At 43.8% G+C, this 19,370-nt stretch overlaps 1 protein-coding gene across 1 annotated transcript; it reads left to right on the forward strand.

The window, feature by feature from the left end:
* Window positions 1–3,437: 3,437 nt before the first annotated feature.
* chpfb (chondroitin polymerizing factor b) lies at window positions 3,438–19,040 on the forward strand. The gene is made up of 4 exons (XM_017715198.2): window positions 3,438–3,976; window positions 5,594–6,161; window positions 13,275–13,457; window positions 14,037–19,040. Exons 1-4 carry the CDS (start codon window positions 3,669–3,671, stop codon window positions 15,297–15,299), a joined length of 2,322 nt encoding a protein of 773 aa, XP_017570687.1. The 5' UTR covers window positions 3,438–3,668; the 3' UTR covers window positions 15,300–19,040.
* Window positions 19,041–19,370: the final 330 nt, after the last annotated feature.

The raw sequence follows: 19,370 nt of genomic DNA on the forward strand, positions 1-19,370 counted from the left end.
CTGCACATGGCAGCAACTCGTCTATAATTGCAATTCTATTCTAAGGCTATGTTCACATTTTAAGCCTGAACTACTAACTACTGGTTAGCCTGGTATATTAAACAATAGAGGATTAACTTTGAAGCAAAAAAGGACACTGTTCGCAAAGTAACTGGCTAATAATAGCGACGTTAGCTATACATCTAAAACAGCTTCACACTTACCAGGGTACGTTGCATTATGTTACAATAGTAACATTAAATTACACAACAGTAAATAGCTTGCTGGCTATCTATTATTAGGGGCAGTCGTGGGCTGGAGGTTAGAGAACCAGCCCTGTGACTGGACGGTTGCCGGTTTGATCCCCAGCGCTGACAGTCCATGACTGAGGTGTCCTTGAGCAAGACACCTAACCCCCAACTGCCCCCTGGGCACTGTGGATAGGGCTGCCCACTGCTCCGGGCAAGTGTGCTCACTGTCCCCTAGTGTGTATGTATTCACTAGTGTGTATGTGGTGTTTCACTTCATGGATGGGTTAAATGCGCAGGTGGAATTTCCCCACTGTGGGATTAATAAGTATCACTTAATCACTTATTTTCAGTAGCTTGCTAGCAATCAGCCAACATAATGAATCAGTCCTGCAGTAAAAAAGCCAATTCAGCATCACTTCTGAGTCCCTTCAGGTCAGAGAGCTTTTATCACCTCTGAAAAGCCGAGAAATTGTTTATTCTGGTCTTAGCTCGAGCTCTGTTGCTCTCCGCTTTAGCTTGCCTGCTCTCAGCTCTAGGCTACTTTTGCTTTGACCACAGGTGGCACTGCTGTTTTGATTTCTCCATATTCGGCGGTATCTCTCTCTTTCCTTTCACTAAGTTTCAGCACAAACTCCCAACAATGCTGCTCAGATAACCGGCCCGTATCAAGCTGGACCTTCTCTTTGAGCCTGTACATATGATGTCAATACATAAAGACGTCTGACGTGGTCTGCAAAACTCCCACCAAATCTTACAGGACTTTTGAATGAACATTTCAGGTTCTACAGCCCATGTGTCAAATACAAGGCCCGCAGGCTGGATCAGGCCCGCCACGCAATTCTACCTGGCCCACAAAAGTATTTTCTACTAATATTAGCCAGTTTCACAGTGCACTGCACTACAGTCCCCAGCATGCACTGCAACGTAAAGTGCTCTGACTTTCCTACCCCAACAACGATCTATGGGACAGTGGTTATGCTTCAGTTCTAGACAATTCTGCACAGTTCCACACCAGCCATATCACCAAACGCATTATTTCAGCTGCAGTTCAGCCAGTATAAACACCTAATGTCACCTCAGCAGCTCAGAAATTGAGCCCAAGTTTTAATAAACTCACAGCAAAGAAACAATGCCAGGTGTCTAGTTCAAGCAAATAGGTAGGTTTAAAAGACTGAGCTCCTGGGGACGTTTACATTTTGAATATTGAGCAGTAACATGAATTCTTTCCATTTGAAGAAACAAATCTTACACAGTGCAGCTTTAAAAAGACCAAATGAATGATCCAGAGAGAGGAATGTGCCCTAAAACCATAGTATTTATCAAATAATATCCAAAAAATATGCTACACACATTCCAAATCTGAAATGTAAAAACACTGGACTCTTTTTATTCCTGTAATTACACCACAGCACCTATTTACGCTGCTTTCAAGACATCTCAGTTTTGCCCGAAAAGGAACCAAGAAGCACCACATCACCACCCTCAATGTTGGATGATGAAGTCAGGTAGGTAGGTGCTGCAAGGATTGGCTGGCATCAACACTTTTCATCGTAGCCAAAGGAAAACAATTCATCACTGCGTTCAGATATCGCCGTCCAGATATAATAAATGGTTTTGGTAAAGTAAATTGAAACATGAACAATTGACCTACAACTTATTTCTCTTTCATTTGTTTACAAAAACACTAGTAAACAGGGCCGTTTCTGAACGTTTGTGGACCCTAAGTGACATGCCATCTATCCCCAACCATGTTCCTAGGTATGCATGAATAGAACAAGAGTTAATATTACGTTTATTTATACAGGATGTCACCAGCAGGGCTCCCTACTCCTCCTTTACAACAGCTCTGTTGTTACTGTTGACAGTGTGAGCAGTCATGTTGATCCAGCGCCATACGCTGTGTTCTGAGTTGAGAACATAATCCCTTATGACAAATTCCCTTTGAGGGAATTCTTTTAAAGTTCCTAGTTGGAGATGAGAAATTCCGAGTCATGAGCTTCAGCCAAGCTCCATTGTCTTAAGTTTTGCCAAAGCTGTTTCGCCAGTAATATGACTCACGCTATTTGCTCAGAGGAAAAGGCCCGTGCATGAAAAGAATCAGAAAACAGAGGATGTAACAGGTCAAAACAGGATAAAATTCCTTGTTATATGTTTACTTCCAGTGTACTGTGGGACTTCAACGCTGTTTTAACTCGTTCCTGCCAGAAGAAGAGAAGTTTTTTTTTTCCTTGTCATATTTCTTACAGGGCGGCAGGGTGGCGTGGTGGGTAGCGCTGTCGCCTCACAGCAAGGAGGGCCTGGGTTCGATTCCCCGGCTGGGTGATCAGGGTCCTCTCTGTGTGAAGTTTGCATGTTCTCCCCGTGTCTGCGTGGGTTTCCTCCGGGTTCTCTGGTTTCCTCCCAAAGACATGCAGTCAGGTCGATTGGACGTGCTAAATTGCCCCTGTGTGTGAGTGTCTGTCTGTGTCTGTGTGTCTGCCCTGCGATGGACTGGCGGCCCATCCAGGGTGTATCCTGCCTTCCGCCCGAAGACCGCTGGGATAGGCTCCAGCACCCCCCACGACCCTGACGGAGAAGCGGCTTAGAAAATGGATGGATGGATGGATATTTCTTACAGCAGTCTGTCAGAATATTCTGTCTTAGTATCTGTAAATATAGAATAGAATTTAGAACCATTCGTCACTGAAATTGGACCTCTGCATTTAACCCATCTGTGCAGTGAACACACACACACACACACACACACACACTTGCCTGGAGCAGTGGGCAGCCCTATCCACAGCACCAGGGGAGCGTCTTGCTCAAGGGCACTTCAGTCACGGACTGTCAGCCGAGGGAATCGAACCGGCAACCTATTGGTCACAGGGCTGGTTCCCTAACTTCCAGCCCACGATTGCCCCTATCAACCTACTCTGTCAAAATGATGACTTGCTTTTTTTAAAATGTTGCCATAGTATCTCAACTTAATGACCTGCCATGTCCAATGTCTAGAAAGTTATTCATTATTTCGGCATTATTTTGAGATGATAAACCAAAAGTTCAATTAAAGAAGTCGTTGTTTGAAGATACCAAGTCAAATTTTGACGGTAGTGTGCCCTACACTCAGGGCGAGTGGGTAGGGCGGTAGTGCGCCCTACACTGAGGACGAGTGGGTAGGGCGGTAGTGTGCCCTACACTCAGGGCGAGTGGGTAGGGCGGTAGTGCGCCCTACACTGAGGACGAGTGGGTAGGGCGGTAGTGTGCCCTACACTGACGACGATTGTGCGCTGCGTGATTGGGCACCGCGCTGCTTTCCCCCGTGCGTGCTTCCGTCAGACGCCAGCGCACATGGCGTGACGTCAGGGCAGAGGCGGAGCCCAGAGCGGTGACACGTCAGAGAGCAGCGGGGCCGAGCTGCTCGGGAACGCTCGAGCTCCGTGTTTGTGTCTGGTGAGAAGCATGAGGCTGTCGATGTTCATCGCGCTGGTGCGGCCCATGGGGCCGGTGATCGTGGGCATCTCTCTGGGCTTCACCCTCAGCCTGCTGAGCGTCACGTGGGTGGACGAGCCGTGCGACGGCGGCGGTGGCGGCGGCGCGCTCGGAGCTACCGAGGGGATGCTGATGATGGCTCAGGCAGGCAACCTGAAGGGGGCCCGCAAGCCCAACTCCATATCCACCGGGACGGCGGAGCACGGAGAAGATTTCGAGCCCAGGATAGTCCCGTACAGCAAACCGGCGCAGCACGGTCCTCCTAAAAAAGTTTTCAGGTAGGCGCGTCCTCATCCGCACCTCGAGTCTTCGGGCTTGCGGTTCCGTTTGGTTCTTTTTTTGGTTTCGTCCACACCCGTCGGCCAGCCGAAGCCTGAGCCCACGCCTGGGCTGTATGCGCTGCTGCTCTTTTTCAGAGACGCTTTGGTTCGTCACGCCTTTACCGCCGTTTAATCTTGCAGAGGTTTTAACGGCACCAGCCCCCCCTTCCCTTCCCGTCCCGTCCCGTTCCCGAAACCCCCCCCCCCAGGTTCCCCACTGTATTGCTTTTACAGAGAGTTTGACCACTTTTTCTCTCCTGTTGTTAAAAGCTCGGCGCTTTCCAGGTCTCAAGGTCTCATATTTCTGCACCAGGGCCAGTTCAGAACGAGCCACTGGTCAGGAGAGCTGCGTGACCACTCCACTCCCACTCCCACTCCCAGTAGACGCAGAACCTTGATCCTTATCCCTGTTTCTCTCACGCACTGGCCTTCTAATGGTGTCATCGGGTCACATTAAGTGAGCTGTCAGTCATGGCTCAGCGGTTTAGCAGTGGAAGCCTCCAACGTGTGGTCTAAATATTGGGCTCTGTTTACTTGGGCTTGAACACTTGAGAGGAGCGGATCTGACAAAGAGACACCGGAGACGTCAGTCTGGCGAAGGCTTGGCCAAAGCCGTTTCGCCAGTAGTATGACTCACGCTGTTCGCTCAGAGGAAAAGGCCCGTGCGTGAAAAGAGCCAGAAAACAGAAGATATAACAGGTCAAAACAGGATAAGATTCCTTGTTATGTGCTGTGCTGTTTACTTCCAGTGTACTGTGGGACTTCGATGCTACTTTATCTCTGGAAGTTCAGTCCTGCCAGAAGAAAAGCTTTTTTTTCCTCCTCCTGTTTGACAGCTGTCCGTCAAATTTTTGCATCTTAGTATCTTGAAATAACGACTTACTATGTTAAAATGATTTATTTTCTTGAAATGTTGAAATCGCAAGTCATTACTTTGATGTACTAAGTAGAATGTCTAGAAAGTAATTAATTATTTCAGCATCAAATGTCGTTATTTTGAGATAATAAGCCAAAAGTTCAATAAAGTAAGTAAAATAAAAGTCGTTGTTTGAAGATACCAAGTCAAATTTTGACGTAGGGCTGCCAGAAACGGAGAAGCAGGGCGGAAAAAACAAGAAGCCTCTATAAATAATTCCAGAAATGATTTTTGAGTTTCTGACTTTTTTTATTTATTTATTTTTTTTAGAGACTGCATTGGACAAATGATTCAGATTGGCCAGTATTTCAAGCCGAATTATGATGTGTTGTATTGTATTGATCTAAATGTTTAGGTGGTGATGGGTTACTGTGTTGAATCATATGCACTTTTAATTCTACTGTGTTTCTAACTTTATAAAAGTGGAGTGCATATGAATGCATTGGCCTTGGCAGATACTCTGTGTACATAAACTAAGATCAGATACTGGCATTTTTTAAGTGGTATTTGAGAAAAAAATAAACCCAACATCGGCCGCCCTTTATATCGTGTGAACGTTTTATGAGGAGTGCACCAAAAGAAGAGGTCCTTTCTGTTACTTGTGTGTTACTTTTAGTAGAAAGTTTACGTTTCTGCTGTTGTTATTTTTACCCTTTCAGGGCCAAATATGCCAGCACAGAGCTGGGGATCCGCGAGAGGCTCTTTGTAGCGGTCATGACATCTAAGAACACCTTGAACACGCTGGCAGTGGCCGCCAACCGCACACTGAACCACCACCTGGAAGGTCATCTCATCTTCTTCACCGGCACTCGCAACCGCAAAGTCCCACATGGCATGTTTGTGGTCGCCCACGGTGACGAGCGTCCAGTGCTGAACATGTTTCAGACTGTGCATTACCTGCTGGAGCACCACGTTACGGAGTACGACTGGTTCTACCTCGTCCAGGACGATACCTACACCCAGCCTGATAGGTTGAAGATGCTGGTGGACCACTTGAGCATGGGCCACCAGCTCTACATGGGCCGCCCAGAGGAGTTCATTGGAATTGAAGCACACGGGAGGTACTGCCATGGGCAGTCTGGGTTTCTCCTGTCCAGGGCTTTGCTGCTGAAGCTCCAGCCCTTCCTGGAGCAGTGCCGGATGGACATTGTTAGCATTAGGCCTGACGAGTGGCTGGGGCGCTGCATCATTGATCACGCTGGCATTAACTGTGTGGAGGAACATGAGGTAAGAAGGACTGACTAGCGTCATGCTGTCACTCTTGATTATATCAGTAATTGAGTAATCTGGTGATTACTTTGGAGAATAATCAAAGAATCTGGTGTGTGTGTGTGTGTGTATTTTTAAGGCAGCAAAAATAGCTTTCACTGATCAGTAACATATGATGCCAAACTACTTGGTGGTGCAACTGAAACCATATATGATTAAGTAAATCAACATTGCAAAATAAGGTAACTTTAAAAGTAGTCAACTCACTGAAAAACCCTGTTCTTCAGTGGTCAGGACCCCATGGACCCTCACAGAGCAGGGACTGGATGGTGGATCGTTCTCAGTACTGCAGTAACGCTGACGTGGTGGTGGTGTGGTGGTGTGTTAGTGTGTGTTGCGCTGGTCTGAGTGGATCAGACGCAGCAGTGCTGCTGGAGTTTTTGAACACCTCAGTGTCGCTGCTGGACTGAGAGTAGTCCATTAACCAGAAGCTGGTGAGGAAGCTGGAGCTCATTTCAGTTTTGTGTTAACGCTGTAGTTTAAACCTAATCTCTGTGATCACGTTTGTTAGCCAGCTAACCAAAGGTTTTGCATTTCTACCAGCAGTGTTGTTACACAGCTGAAGCCGGCCTCTAGATCACCGGCATTTTGTTTGAATTCAGTGCAGCAGCTACAGTCCACCTGTGCTCACCCATCCAGGTGCTTATGTTGGATGCAGAGGCTGTCGGTCAGTCTGCTGGGGTCCATGCTTTCACATCAGAATGGCAAAAGGCAAAAAAAAAGGAAACACTAAATGCTCCTTTTTTTGGGGGGGGGGGATGAAGCTAATTGGAATATAAAATTGTTTGCTAAAATATTTATTTTTCATAGATCATAAAAATAACATCTAAAATGAAAATCGATATAAATGCAAATGTATATGCAAACATAAAAATGCACATTGTGTCCTTTTCAATAAGATAAAAATTCAAAACCGTATTAGTCACTGACCCCTATATATGTGTCATGGATACTGATACTGGTGTCGGTCCAGTACCATGTTTGTTTACTCGTGCTCGTAAAAGTTCACCAATACCTGCTGGGACGTAAGCCGACTGTACGCTGCCACACTAACGAACAATCGACTCGAGCTGGCGGTGAAGGGGGTTCTGCTCTCACTGAAAAGCTGCTCAGTGGTGACGACAGTTTGGGAATCTGGTGTAGTCTCGTCTTCAGAGTCGGACCAAATCGGTCAGATGTGACCTTAACAGCGTCCATTTTCTGTTTGTGGCAAAGTAAGAAGTAAAAACGTTCAAATGGCTCGAGCGACTCCTACAGCTGTCAAAGTCGTTGCTTAGCAACGGCGTCTCAGTGGAGTATATAAAATATGAGTTTTTTTTTTTTTTTTTAATACATTTTTTGTGAACAAAAGCATTAATTTAACATTATAAACTATCGATTTTAATTTATTCTAACATTCAAAAATCAATGTGGATGAATCACCATTTTCAGTATTTATGAAAGATTCACAAAATTCCAAATTTTATTTGATACAATGCAGTGATGCATTAATTCGGTATCATTTTCCATGCAGCAAAAGGAGTGGCTGAAATTGTGCATTAAAGGGGACTTTTCAAAATTTTCCAAATCATAAGGCAAATTATTCAGTAACTGCATGAAATAAATGGACATTTTTATTTCATTTCTTTTTTTTGTAAAAGCCCCTCAAATGAACAGAACGTGTGTTTTATGATCTCTATACGCTCACACTTTACTGCTGAAGCCAGAAATCTCCGACGCGCTTTGTGTTGTTCTCTAAAAGTGATGTTTCCAGAGCAGATCACTGAAGAGACGCCGTCTGTTTATAGTTTAGAGCCCAGATTTGGGGAAAAACGGGTCGACTTTCAGTAGAAAAACAAAGTTCAGCTTCTTTTATTATAAGGGTTTAAAATGACATCACCGTCTATTAGACTGGAGAGAAGAGCTACAGCCTCACACGACGCCCAGCTTCTGAATGGAGCTTATGGAATATGAACGTTATGAAGAACATGACCAAGTGCGTTTTGGATCCACCGGTGGTCCCGAGGAGTTTAAAAGGTTAAACTCTTTCATGGCAGAGAGGTACACGCAGGGCAGTGTGAGGCCAAAATGTTTCATTTCTTATATTTACCCCTATTTTACTCTGGTTAACGTGACATAAAATCTCAAATGTAGGTTCGCCTGTCATTTTGTATATTAAATGAAATGAAATTTGTGCTGTAGGGATCACAACCCCTGGCACCACCACTGTAAAGAAATCTTGGTAAGTTTCTCTTCACAGAGCGTTTCACATCAAATCCGCCGTCTTCGTGTACATCTCTTACTTTAGACGTATGGGGAAATTTTTAAAAAATTGGTGCCGTTAGTCTTTAATGTGGTTATTAGAGTACCCAACGTTACAAAAGTACAGTATTTGAAGCAAAACAGTGTTTTCCGAACGTTTTTTTAACTCTCCAAGTTCAAGTTGCCACTCTGCACTGTTTCTTTAGAGCCTCTCTGGCTGGACCAATTACTCGAGCACTTTCAGTTCATTCTCTACATGAGACTCAAATTAGCCATGGCTGAAGTAGCATCCACAGCGGTGTAGAGAAGGCGTGAGCTGGACGGGTAGTAGAAGGAGAGCGTGTCTGCTTAACCTGCCGTAGATCATCCTGCCCGGCTCCAAAAGCAGACCAGTGTAGATAAAGTAAACTTTTCATGTTGCTGGTTTCCCTGAGAGGACCGTGTTTATGTTGGTCACAAGTGACTTCATTTTTCAGCTGCAGCGCTCGGGTGTCAGCAGGAAACCACATTACCCAGGAGTCTCTGCCTCTTATGAGAGGGTGCCCTGTTTCGTGTCGAGATGCAGAAGGGGCGCAGAGCTGATCCAGGTGATCGGCGCGGGCTGTATTCTTGGCTTCAGTCCCGATTTGTGATACAGATGCGCCTGCCGACACGTAGTCGTGTGATTGCGAGACTCCTGAAAAATTGCATTTCCACGCATCGAGTCACATCCTCGCATGCACAGAACGAGTCACGAGGCGCTCTGCGTTACAAATTGTTTACAGGGTGCTGTATTAAATAGGATTTGACGGTGTTGTGTTGGCTGGCTGTTCAAAGGATTATACCGACTCCACTGCTTTGGCATGGAGGCTTGAACCTTTGTGCTCTAAATAGCTTCCACCATTCGACTTGACTGCGCTCTTAAAAATAAGGATGCCTAAAGGGTTCTTTGGAGCGACGCCAAAGAAGAAACAATTGCACTGATTCAAAGATCCCCTTAGTGTGAAGTTTTAAACATGTTAAGGACATATTTTTGTAAAAGGGATGTGAGAAACCTTTTTTATTTAAAGTAATGTAATTATATGTAATGTCTGTATTAATTAAAGCCTTTTCTTAGCGCCTTTCATCCAAGCCAAGAACCATTTTGGAACGTCTTTATTTATTTTTAAAGACTGTACACGCTGCATTTTTTTTCCTTGGTCTTTTTTAAGGTCCACTTATGACATTTGAGACATTAAGTACCAAAAATGAATTTTTACATGGTCATTTTCTTATGCCTTAAAGTTAAAGAGGCTGCTTTTGTTACCATTCCTTTACGGCTGACTGACATGTCGCTGTTGTCCGATGAAACCATTTTGAAGGTTAACTTTACAGGAGAAGGAAAAAACTTCCTTTACTTTTAGTGTAAGTCAGTGGAAGCAGATTTTTTCCCAAGTCATTTTGGGCTGTTGCTTTTAGTCCATTCATCATGAAATTTACATACAAAGTAAACAGGCATTTTCAAAAACTGACATACGAGGTTTTCTTCCGACAGCTGCGATATGTAGATTATCTCTGTTCTGATTGGCAGTACAGGCTAAAGCACCCCACATAACTTCAGCATAAATGGGTAGAGCTCAACTGCTTTAGTCTGAATAGATGGATGGATTTCTTTAAATGTGTTGGTTTTCCTGACATCACAGAAACAATGAATTCTAAATGAGCTGCTTTTGCACTTTAATTTCAATATCATCACCCCCCCCCCCCAAATCCTGTGTCTCCAAATGAACGACTCTAGGATAGGAGCATCTTCTGAACTATCAATGAAAGTCAAGGTAAAGGCAGTTTCCTAAGTCATTTAGGGGCATTTTAATCGGTTCATTCATACAACGTAAATTTATCTTTCCATGACCTGGCTCCTTTAATAGTCTAGATGCTTGAGACGGTACAGTGCCCTTTTTTCTTTTCCGGTACTGATATTGAAACCTCGAGTATGGGTGAATACTGAGGCAGTCATTTTTTAGCTATTTTTAATTGAAAGACTTTCCTTAGGATTAGGGGTGGGCGATATAGCTCTAAAATAATATCACGATATTTCAGGGTATTTTTGCGATAACGATATTTTTGGCGAAAAGACAAAACACTGAATAATATTTTATTAATTTCAAAAACATGCTGTTGCAACAAAATAAATGTTAACATTTTATTTAGTATAAATAGGTTTAAAATATTCAGTAGACACAAAAACAAAAAAGATTCCGATTGAGATATTAGTCGGATTATTAACAGATGCATGTAAACGTGGCTATCGGCTGTTGAGCACTCTTTACGGCATTAGCCACGTATAATAGAGTACAGAATGGAATACGTCCATGTAAACGCTTCAGTCGGAATAGTCTAGACCTCTGGACCTCACGTGGTAATGTTTACTCTCAACGCTGCTCCACGCATGTGCGTCGTTTTGCATCGGATTACTTGTAGTGGGCATGTAAACAAAGATTTTCATCAGATTGTTGAATAGAGTGAGAATAAACCCCTCAGTCTGGATCTGTAATGCGATTGTTTTCAGTTGGATTGACAAATGTCTTTGCGTGTAAACAGCCACTTTTGATTTTCCTCATACTCCACTGAGCGCTTCTGCTTGAGCTGGTGAAACAGATTAGTTGTGTTTTCCCCCTTTTGTTGTTACAGGCTTCTTGCATATCTTGCATATTACTGTGATCTGTTGTACATCCGAGATTTTATAACCGAACCACCTCCACTCTACTGAATTCGCTCCCCTTTTTGGGAGAAACTCCACCACAGAGCTGCTTTGCAGCAAACTTCTTTCTGTTCCTGAATGACCCCCGCAACGAACGTACGCCATGCACATGACGTCATTACGTCAACAAGTCAGAATATCGCCGTTATCACAATATGTTTTTTTTTTTCCCGTTTAGAAATGTATACCGGTGTTATCGCGAACAATATGACATGGTACACCCCTACTTAGGACGAACATCTAAAGGTCTACAGGAAGGCTTTCTCAGATCATCAGGTTTTCCTGCTCTTCACTCACATATCAGAGAAAGCCCACTCCATATCTGCTCCACATGATCCATTCTTATGATATTTTTGATCGTGTGAAGAAGACACTACACACACTTCATTTCATTAATTATATAATTTATGGCCGTTATTAAATCAAAGACAATGTTGTTGTTGTTTTTTTTTGGGGGGGGGGGGGTTTAGGCCTGAAGTGATTGCCCAATCTAAGAATCTGATCTTGCTCTTCCAGTATCTCTTCTATAATGTAGAAAACTGTAGTTATTATTTATTACTTGCCTAGAGATCTGAACTGATGAACATGTATTTTAAGAAGTATTGAGAGTTTATAGTACTTTTGTAAGCCTAAGCCCACCCCCTCCACGGACCCAAGTCATTATTCATCTCAGTCTTTCCCTGGAGACATTGTCATGTTCCAGTTAGGTAGACACTACTAAGCTCCACTTCATGTTTCATGAGATAACCAATCAAAAAAGTGCAAAAAATATCAGTCAACTCTGTTCAATAGCAATTCAAATAGCAAGAAGTTTCCATTTGTTCTTTTCCTGTTCTCCGTAGAAATGGGAAACGGCATAGAAAAAATTATGAGTTTAAGGATTAGGGATAAGGTTTAACTTTCAAATGAACTGTTTTGGGTGGATTCCTGGTGTTTAATCAAAGCATTAATGATTATAAGGACCGTAATGGACAAGCAAGGCTGGTTCAGCCAAAAGCAGTGTTGTTGGCAACATGCAGAAATTGAGCGTCCAAGTCGAGTCTCAAGTCACAGGGGTACAAGTTTGTGTCGAGCCGTGAGTCAGAGTCCAGTCAAGTCAGTGGGGATTGAGTCGAGTTTTGAGTCTTTCATTGATAATTTTAGTTCAGTTTTGTTATTAGTTGTCAGTTTGAATAAATGTTATAGACCTGCGAAGAAAAATGGTGAAACTAAGCATCCCATTTATTAAATGCAGGACATGAACAAGATCGCTATCGCTAGTACATGTCCTAAACCTCTCATAGTGAGCACACAGCCCTTCACACTTCACCTGTTCATCCATCACCACAAAGGCAGATACGGTTTACTGACTGTCATCCCAAACAAACCCACCCAGTGCAGAATCGCTGCTTCTCATTTGCAGCGGCAGCTGTCCATCTTGCAGAGAGACAGCAGATCACTGACGGCGGACAGAGAGCCATTGCACTCCAGACAGTCTAAACTTTGTTTAGTCCCACACACCATGACATAAATGCAGTGAACCGAGTGCAATCCTTTTGTTCTCGACCCCTTGCAGAGGTCTGGATTTGAAACTGAGCTTGTGAGCTGGATTACTGTAGCTGACTGACCGGCCCCTGGTGCGAGTCAGCCGAAGTGAGTGGACTTCCTGCTCTCTGCAGGCTGGCCTGCCGAGAGTCATTAAGTTAATTAGGGTGATTAGGACGAGCCGTTTAAAAACGGCATTACTGCTATCTCCAGGGGTTTTACAGACCGGGGCAGTTCTTCAGGGCATGGCCATAAAGCAAAAACGACACATGTTCTTGTTGGTCAGTAAGGCCTGTAATTTAGTGCATTATCGCTGTTAGAAAACCCTGTAATTTGGGAGGATTTTTACACCATTTGGAAATAAGAGCCGTTTTGTTTGTTTCGTTTTTTTAAAGAACATTTTATGATGACATTTTTTTTAAATAAGAGTTTGATATAGTCATTAACACCATTTGTCTTTATAATGTCCTTAAAAAAAAGGCCCATTTTGATTCCAGTACTTTTGAGATGCCACTAATTTATTGTATGTATGTTATATTGTATTATATTGAAATTGTGTTGTATTTATATGTTGTTTTGTATCACAGGGGCATCATTATAATTACTTTGAGATGGAGAAGAACGTGGACCTGAATGGAGAGGAAAGCCTGGACTTCAAGAATGCTCTCTCAGTCCATCCAGTGAGCAGCTCAGAGCAGATGTATCATCTGCACAGATACTTCACTGAAAGAGAGCTGCAGAAAACATATGAGGAGATCAAAAAACTACAAGTGAGGAGGACTAGTTCTGTTTCATTTCTCCCTTTGTCACTAGCACTGTCCCTCTTGAGCCATCTTTCTTCTTCTCTCCCTCTGTTCTTCCCTTCTGCACTCTCAGCTCTTACTCTCCTCTGTCCCAACCTCTCTGACATCATAAATTCAGTCCTGCTCTCTGTCACTGTCTCACTATCTTTCCTTTTTGGTCTCATGTATGTACACATATATAAACACTTGCTACAAAATATACTAGGGCCAGCGTCCAGATGATTTCCCTGTTCTAATACATCTTCTGGACTTCTGGCAGTTAACACACAAGTTGAATCAGGTGTTCTTGAGCAGGGAAATCAAAAGTGGCCCTTAAAGTCATGAAATTGAATACACTGGATAAAGCAAGTGGCTTGAGAATCTTGTTTCCACTGTTGGTGTTCAGTTATTGACTGTGTCTCAAAAGCCTAAAACCCATCTAGTTAATCAAGTCCAGTTGTCCATTTCTTGAAGATTATTTCCAAGTTCTGACAGTGGAAACATGGCATCAGTAATGCCTCAGTTACTCTGATAATTATTAAATGCTTTGGTTTGTGTTTGGCCCAGGCAGAGATAAAGAACATTAGTCATGTGGCTGCGGACGGGAACAGAAGCTCTGTTTGGCCCATTGGCATTCCGCCTCCCTTCCAGCCCAAGAGTCGATTTGAGGTGCTTCGCTGGGACTACTTCACTGAGGAGCAGCTGTTCTCCTGTGCCGATGATTCTCCCAAGTGCCAGCTGAACGGGGCTGACCGCGAGGATGTGGCTGACGTCATCCAGGTGGCCGTAGCAGAGCTGAATAAGAAATACTCTCCTGTGTTACAACTAAGCTCTCCACGGCTAGTCAACGGTTACCGCCGCTTTGATCCAACACGAGGAATGGAGTACACTCTGGATTTGCAGCTTCAGGCCATGACTGAATCAGGCCATGGGCAAGCCATTGAGCATCGCGTCCACCTGGTGCGGCCCCTTAGCCAGGTGGAGATCATCCCCATGCCCTATGTGACTGAGGCCACTCGGGTACACGTGGTCCTTCCACTGACTAGCCCTAATCGACCTGTGGCCCTGCGCTTCTTGGACCTCTGCGCTTCCAATCTGTTTGAACTGGGCGAGAACACTGTCCTCACTTTCCTGTTCCTGTATGAGCCTGCTGAAGCCCAGAAGGTGGGCACCACTGACATATTTGCTGAAGTGAAGGCCAAGGTGGCTGCTGTGGAGCGCCGGTACCCCAACGTGAAGATACCATGGATTAGTGTGAAGACTGAGAATCCCGGCTTCTTGCGTGTCCTGGACATTGTCTCCAGGAAACACCCAGTGGACACTCTCTTCCTCCTGGCCACAGCTGACACAGTGCTGAACTCAGAGTTCCTTAACCGCTGTCGGATGAATGCCATCAGCGGCTGGCAGGTCTTCTTCCCGGTCCACTTCCAGGACTTTGACCCTCATGTGGCCTTCCCGGACGGGCCTCCCCGGGCTGCTCCGGACCTGGTGCGCGAAGCAGGACACTTTGACCGCTATGCCTTTGAAGAAGCATGCTTCTACAATGCTGACTACATGGCCGCTCGCACGCGGATGACTGCCGACACTCAAGAGAATGAGGAGCTGCTGGAGAACCTAGATGTGTATGACGTATTTGTGCAGTACTCAGGCCTGCATGTCTTCCGTGCCGTGGAACCAGCCCTGCGCCAGGCCTACCGCAACCGGACCTGCGACCCGCAGCTTAGTGAGGACATGTTCCACCGCTGCCTCCAAAGCATCCATGAGGGTATAGGCTCCCGATCCCAGCTAGCCATGCTCATGTTCGAGCAAGAGCAAGGCAACAGCACTTGAGCTCTTGTCAGGAGTTCGCAAAGGCAGGAATCACAGACTGGCTTTGGGCTAGCGTGTATAACTGCTGCACGGTTTCTACAAATCATCAGATATGCTAACAAACAGATGCTAGCCGTTCTTTAAGCAAGCCACTCCTCACCCAACCAATGAGCAGGTCAGAGCAAGCATTTAAGGGACTGCTGGAGTTTCAGATGTGTGTGAAAAGGAATGTCTCAGATGTTCTAGTGAAGGACCTTATCCATGGTGAACTGGTGACCCTGCCAGCAGGGAGAGGAATGGTGACATAAAATGTTTACAGCAAAACCAGAGACCTCATAAATGGTGGAAGCATCCAGTTCCAAGAATTTTCCATAATGCCAGTGTCTTTGAATCCACCCACATTAGAAATGTATTCCTGTCTCACACCCACACTTCCTTTTCCTGCTTGCTGCGCTTGTCAGGTGCAACCAGCTGCGTATAGCCTGTGTGCCTTTAAACATTCTCCTTCACAATACCATGTATTTCACGACTTGTAAAGAATCTAAAACAAAAGTATTTTTCAGTGCAGTACTTCAAATTTGTCCATCTGTATGTGTGTGCATGTGTGCGCAAGTCTTATCACTCTAAACTCATGACTTTCTCATGATTTATACAACAAATTTCATAAATGCACACATCATAAGATGTGAATGTATACGTCTGCATGTGTGTATGCTGCGAGTGCCTCATGCTGACCTCTGTGGTACTGACATACTGATGCTGAATGAGATTAATTGTATTATGTAGGTCAGTCTATATATCTCATGTACTGACCACCAAAAGACCACCCTTCATTTATTCAATTTCCAGTTAAATTGCCCATTAAGTACAAGTTGCTTTTTCAGCATCAGGGGAAAAAAATGGAAAAAAGATAATTACACAAAGGCCCCACTAACTAAATATATCTGTTTCTGCAGGGATATTTTTCATATTTTTTTTATTTATCTCCAAAGTTCAGTCTTAGACGTTGGTTGCATTTTTTTCTCAATTCAGGTGATCTCAATCACCTTAATTGATGTTGAGGTCTGGACTGGATGGTCAGTTCATTGTTCTATGACCACCAGCAGCTTCTTTGATTTGCAAATGTTATTCCTTCAGACTAGGCCTAAAGGTTAGTCTTCAGGAGTTTAACTATTGCATTTTACCTGGGTAAAATTTAACCTAGTATCACAGAGCTTGTGAAACACCTGTAGATTGGTTGTACCAATCAGGAGCCACGAAGTGTGCTGTTTACATGACAAAACAGCCACATCCACCTGTTAGTCTAGCACACTGTGTTTGAAGTTTAAGCCCACAGTTCAGTCGTAAATGGACATGTCCCCCTGAATTGTTCCGCCATGCCTCAGACCTAAAGTGGTGTTGTCTTCTTATAAACACCTGTGGATTTTTTTTCAGCTCTGAAGCAAGAGTGGAGCTTGATTTCTCAAATATGACAGCTTTAAGTGCTGGTTATTTGATGATGACATTTTTGGTGGTCTACCAGGTCATGTTTGGCTGTTAGGAGTCCCATTTTTTTTTTTTTTTTTATCTTTTAGTAATTTTTTTAAACTCCAGTTTTAGAATCCTCCCCTTTTTTCACTTGCCCTTCCTCATGGAACTGAATAATCTTATATTTGGAGCTGTATTACAGAAACTTCTTAAGTGTGAACTCTTATCTGTTTAGTCACCATGACAGCTTCGGTTAGGACTGAATTTAGGACAGAAGCAGTTTTTAAGTTCACAGATGTATCCTAACTGCAGGTAAGAAAACAGTATTACAGAATTACATCCTAACTAGACAAAATTCCCTAAATTCTGTCCTAACTTTAAGATAAATCCCAGAGCTGTCTTGACTTCTGTTTTAACCATCTGTTTCTAGTGTTTTATACAGTGACAGCAAAGTCCACCATAATCATGTTGCAATTATCTACATCAGAGGTGTCAAATCCTAGTCCTGGAGATCCACCAACATGTAGAGTTCAGCTCCTGATCTAGCACACCTGATCCAGGTAATGAAGTCCTTCAGAGGCCCCTGAATATTAGAGCTAGCTAAGCTAGGTGTTTTGGGCCAGAGCTCTCCAGCGTGGTGAAGAATAAAGAACTGAACGTGTGCGTTTATAAGGAGGAATAACGTTAGAAACTGAAACTGGAGAGAAGCGACGCTCTGATAAACAGTACGAAGCGCTGTCACAACATTATTAACGTTAAGTTTATCGTGATTTGGTTCTGTTTGACATTTTTTTTACCTCAGTAACGAGAGCTAAGTTAGCTATGTGGCTAACAAACGTATTTTGCTTACGCGCGTATGGTCGGTTGCTGGGCAACAGACGTGACCGTTGACTGTCGACTTCAACCGATTAACTTGAGATGCCAAGATAAGATTTGATTCTACGGGAAGAAAAGTTAATGACATCGCGTTCCCTCGCAGATATTTTGTGTTCCCTCACAAAATATGTGCTGGTCAGACAGCAAGCCGACGTAGGACCAGAGGTGCCCGACGACATTCCCTACATTAGCGCTTTGTTTTTAGCCTAGCTGACGTTAAAAGCTCCTTTTCCCAGTTTCGCTTTGGTTGAGTTTGTTCAGCGGTTGCTCTCTACAGTCTCTGTAAATGTAGCTTTTACTGTACGAGGTCACTCGGTCTCAGTTTCAGGTTGTGCTCACCTATCGCGTAATAATATTTGGTTTTCAGAAGCGACGCTATGTCTGTACATTTCAGTCCAAGATCAACGTAAATTCAACGAGCTGCTTCGCGTCTGAGCTTAAGCAACGCACAGCTTTCGCAAGCGATTGCAAACCGTTTGCGAGAGAACCCAAAACATTTGCGAGAGAACGCAATGTAGCTAACCCTTTAGTCCTTTCCTTTTATTTATTTATTTTTTAAGCCTCTTAGGTGCTCCTTGACCTGCCACATCAAGCCAAAATAAGAGCGAAGTTTCTGTAATTCAACCCCTGAAATGAATAACTTGTACTTATTGCCTGTTTTGTCTCGAAATGTAAGGAATGAAGGGTGGTCTTCAGCACAGTACTGTATATATGCCGTGTGCAGTGTGTAGCCACTGCTGCTGTTGAAGTAGAGAGGAGCTTTATTTTTCTAGGACTGACGACGCTGGTGTTATCAGCTGACAGGCCCTGTACATACAAAAGATTAAGGGGGTGATGACTTATTTAACAATAATGATACAGTATGTGCAATATTAAGACCAAATCCTCAGTTTGTTTAATCAGTAGTGTATTTTATGTGCAATACGAAGTACTCAATACTTTAAAGATGCTAAGTTATAATGGGATTTTTTTTTGTTACATGAACATGGTTCGGAGGAGTTAAGCCAGTGTTCCCCAGTAGAACAAGGCTGAATGCAAGTAGATGTTCTACTGAGTGTCCTTTCAGGGGTTCATAGGCATACAACAGGCTTATACGTGTAGGTTATAAATGGCTCGTTTTTAGGAATGGCCTTCTCTCCAAAAATCTCATCCTCAGCACACACAGACCTGATGACTGCACTAGTACTGGTCTTTCTGATGTAGCTCCACTAGTCTGGGTGGAGCCCATGTTATGTGCTACAGAACACGCTATGGGAAGCTACATGCTATGGGAAGAAACGGTGTAAACATGTCATTTCACCGTGAAAAATCCACTGAGATCATATTGTATGTCAAAGACCATGTTAGAGTGTGGAGAGCGATTTGTTTGACTTGTATTTTATTTGTGATAAAAATATAAATATCACGTCACAAATGTAACAGATGTGGTTTGTTGTTTTTGTAGTTTTAATACTGGCCACTAGGTGGCAGTAAAAGCAAATAGAAAGTTGCACAGGCTTTCCTAGCATAGTTTAGTTTCCTTCATGCAGACAGTCAGTGCTCCCTCTGGCCGGTCCAAGAACATTTACATTTACTTAGTTTTTACCGTTTCATATACTAAAATAAAAACAAAGTTGGCTTAAGTTCACTTCTAATATACACCACAGTCAGTCACTGTCCTGTGTGGAGCCGTGTGGTGGTCCTGTGACACTGAGACTGGATTTACACCTTGGGATTGGGCCCTCAGCACATCCTTCAGATCCTGTTGAC

The sequence above is a fragment of the Pygocentrus nattereri genome, chromosome 30 (assembly GCF_015220715.1).
Source record: "Pygocentrus nattereri isolate fPygNat1 chromosome 30, fPygNat1.pri, whole genome shotgun sequence".
NCBI lineage: Eukaryota > Metazoa > Chordata > Actinopteri > Characiformes > Serrasalmidae > Pygocentrus > Pygocentrus nattereri.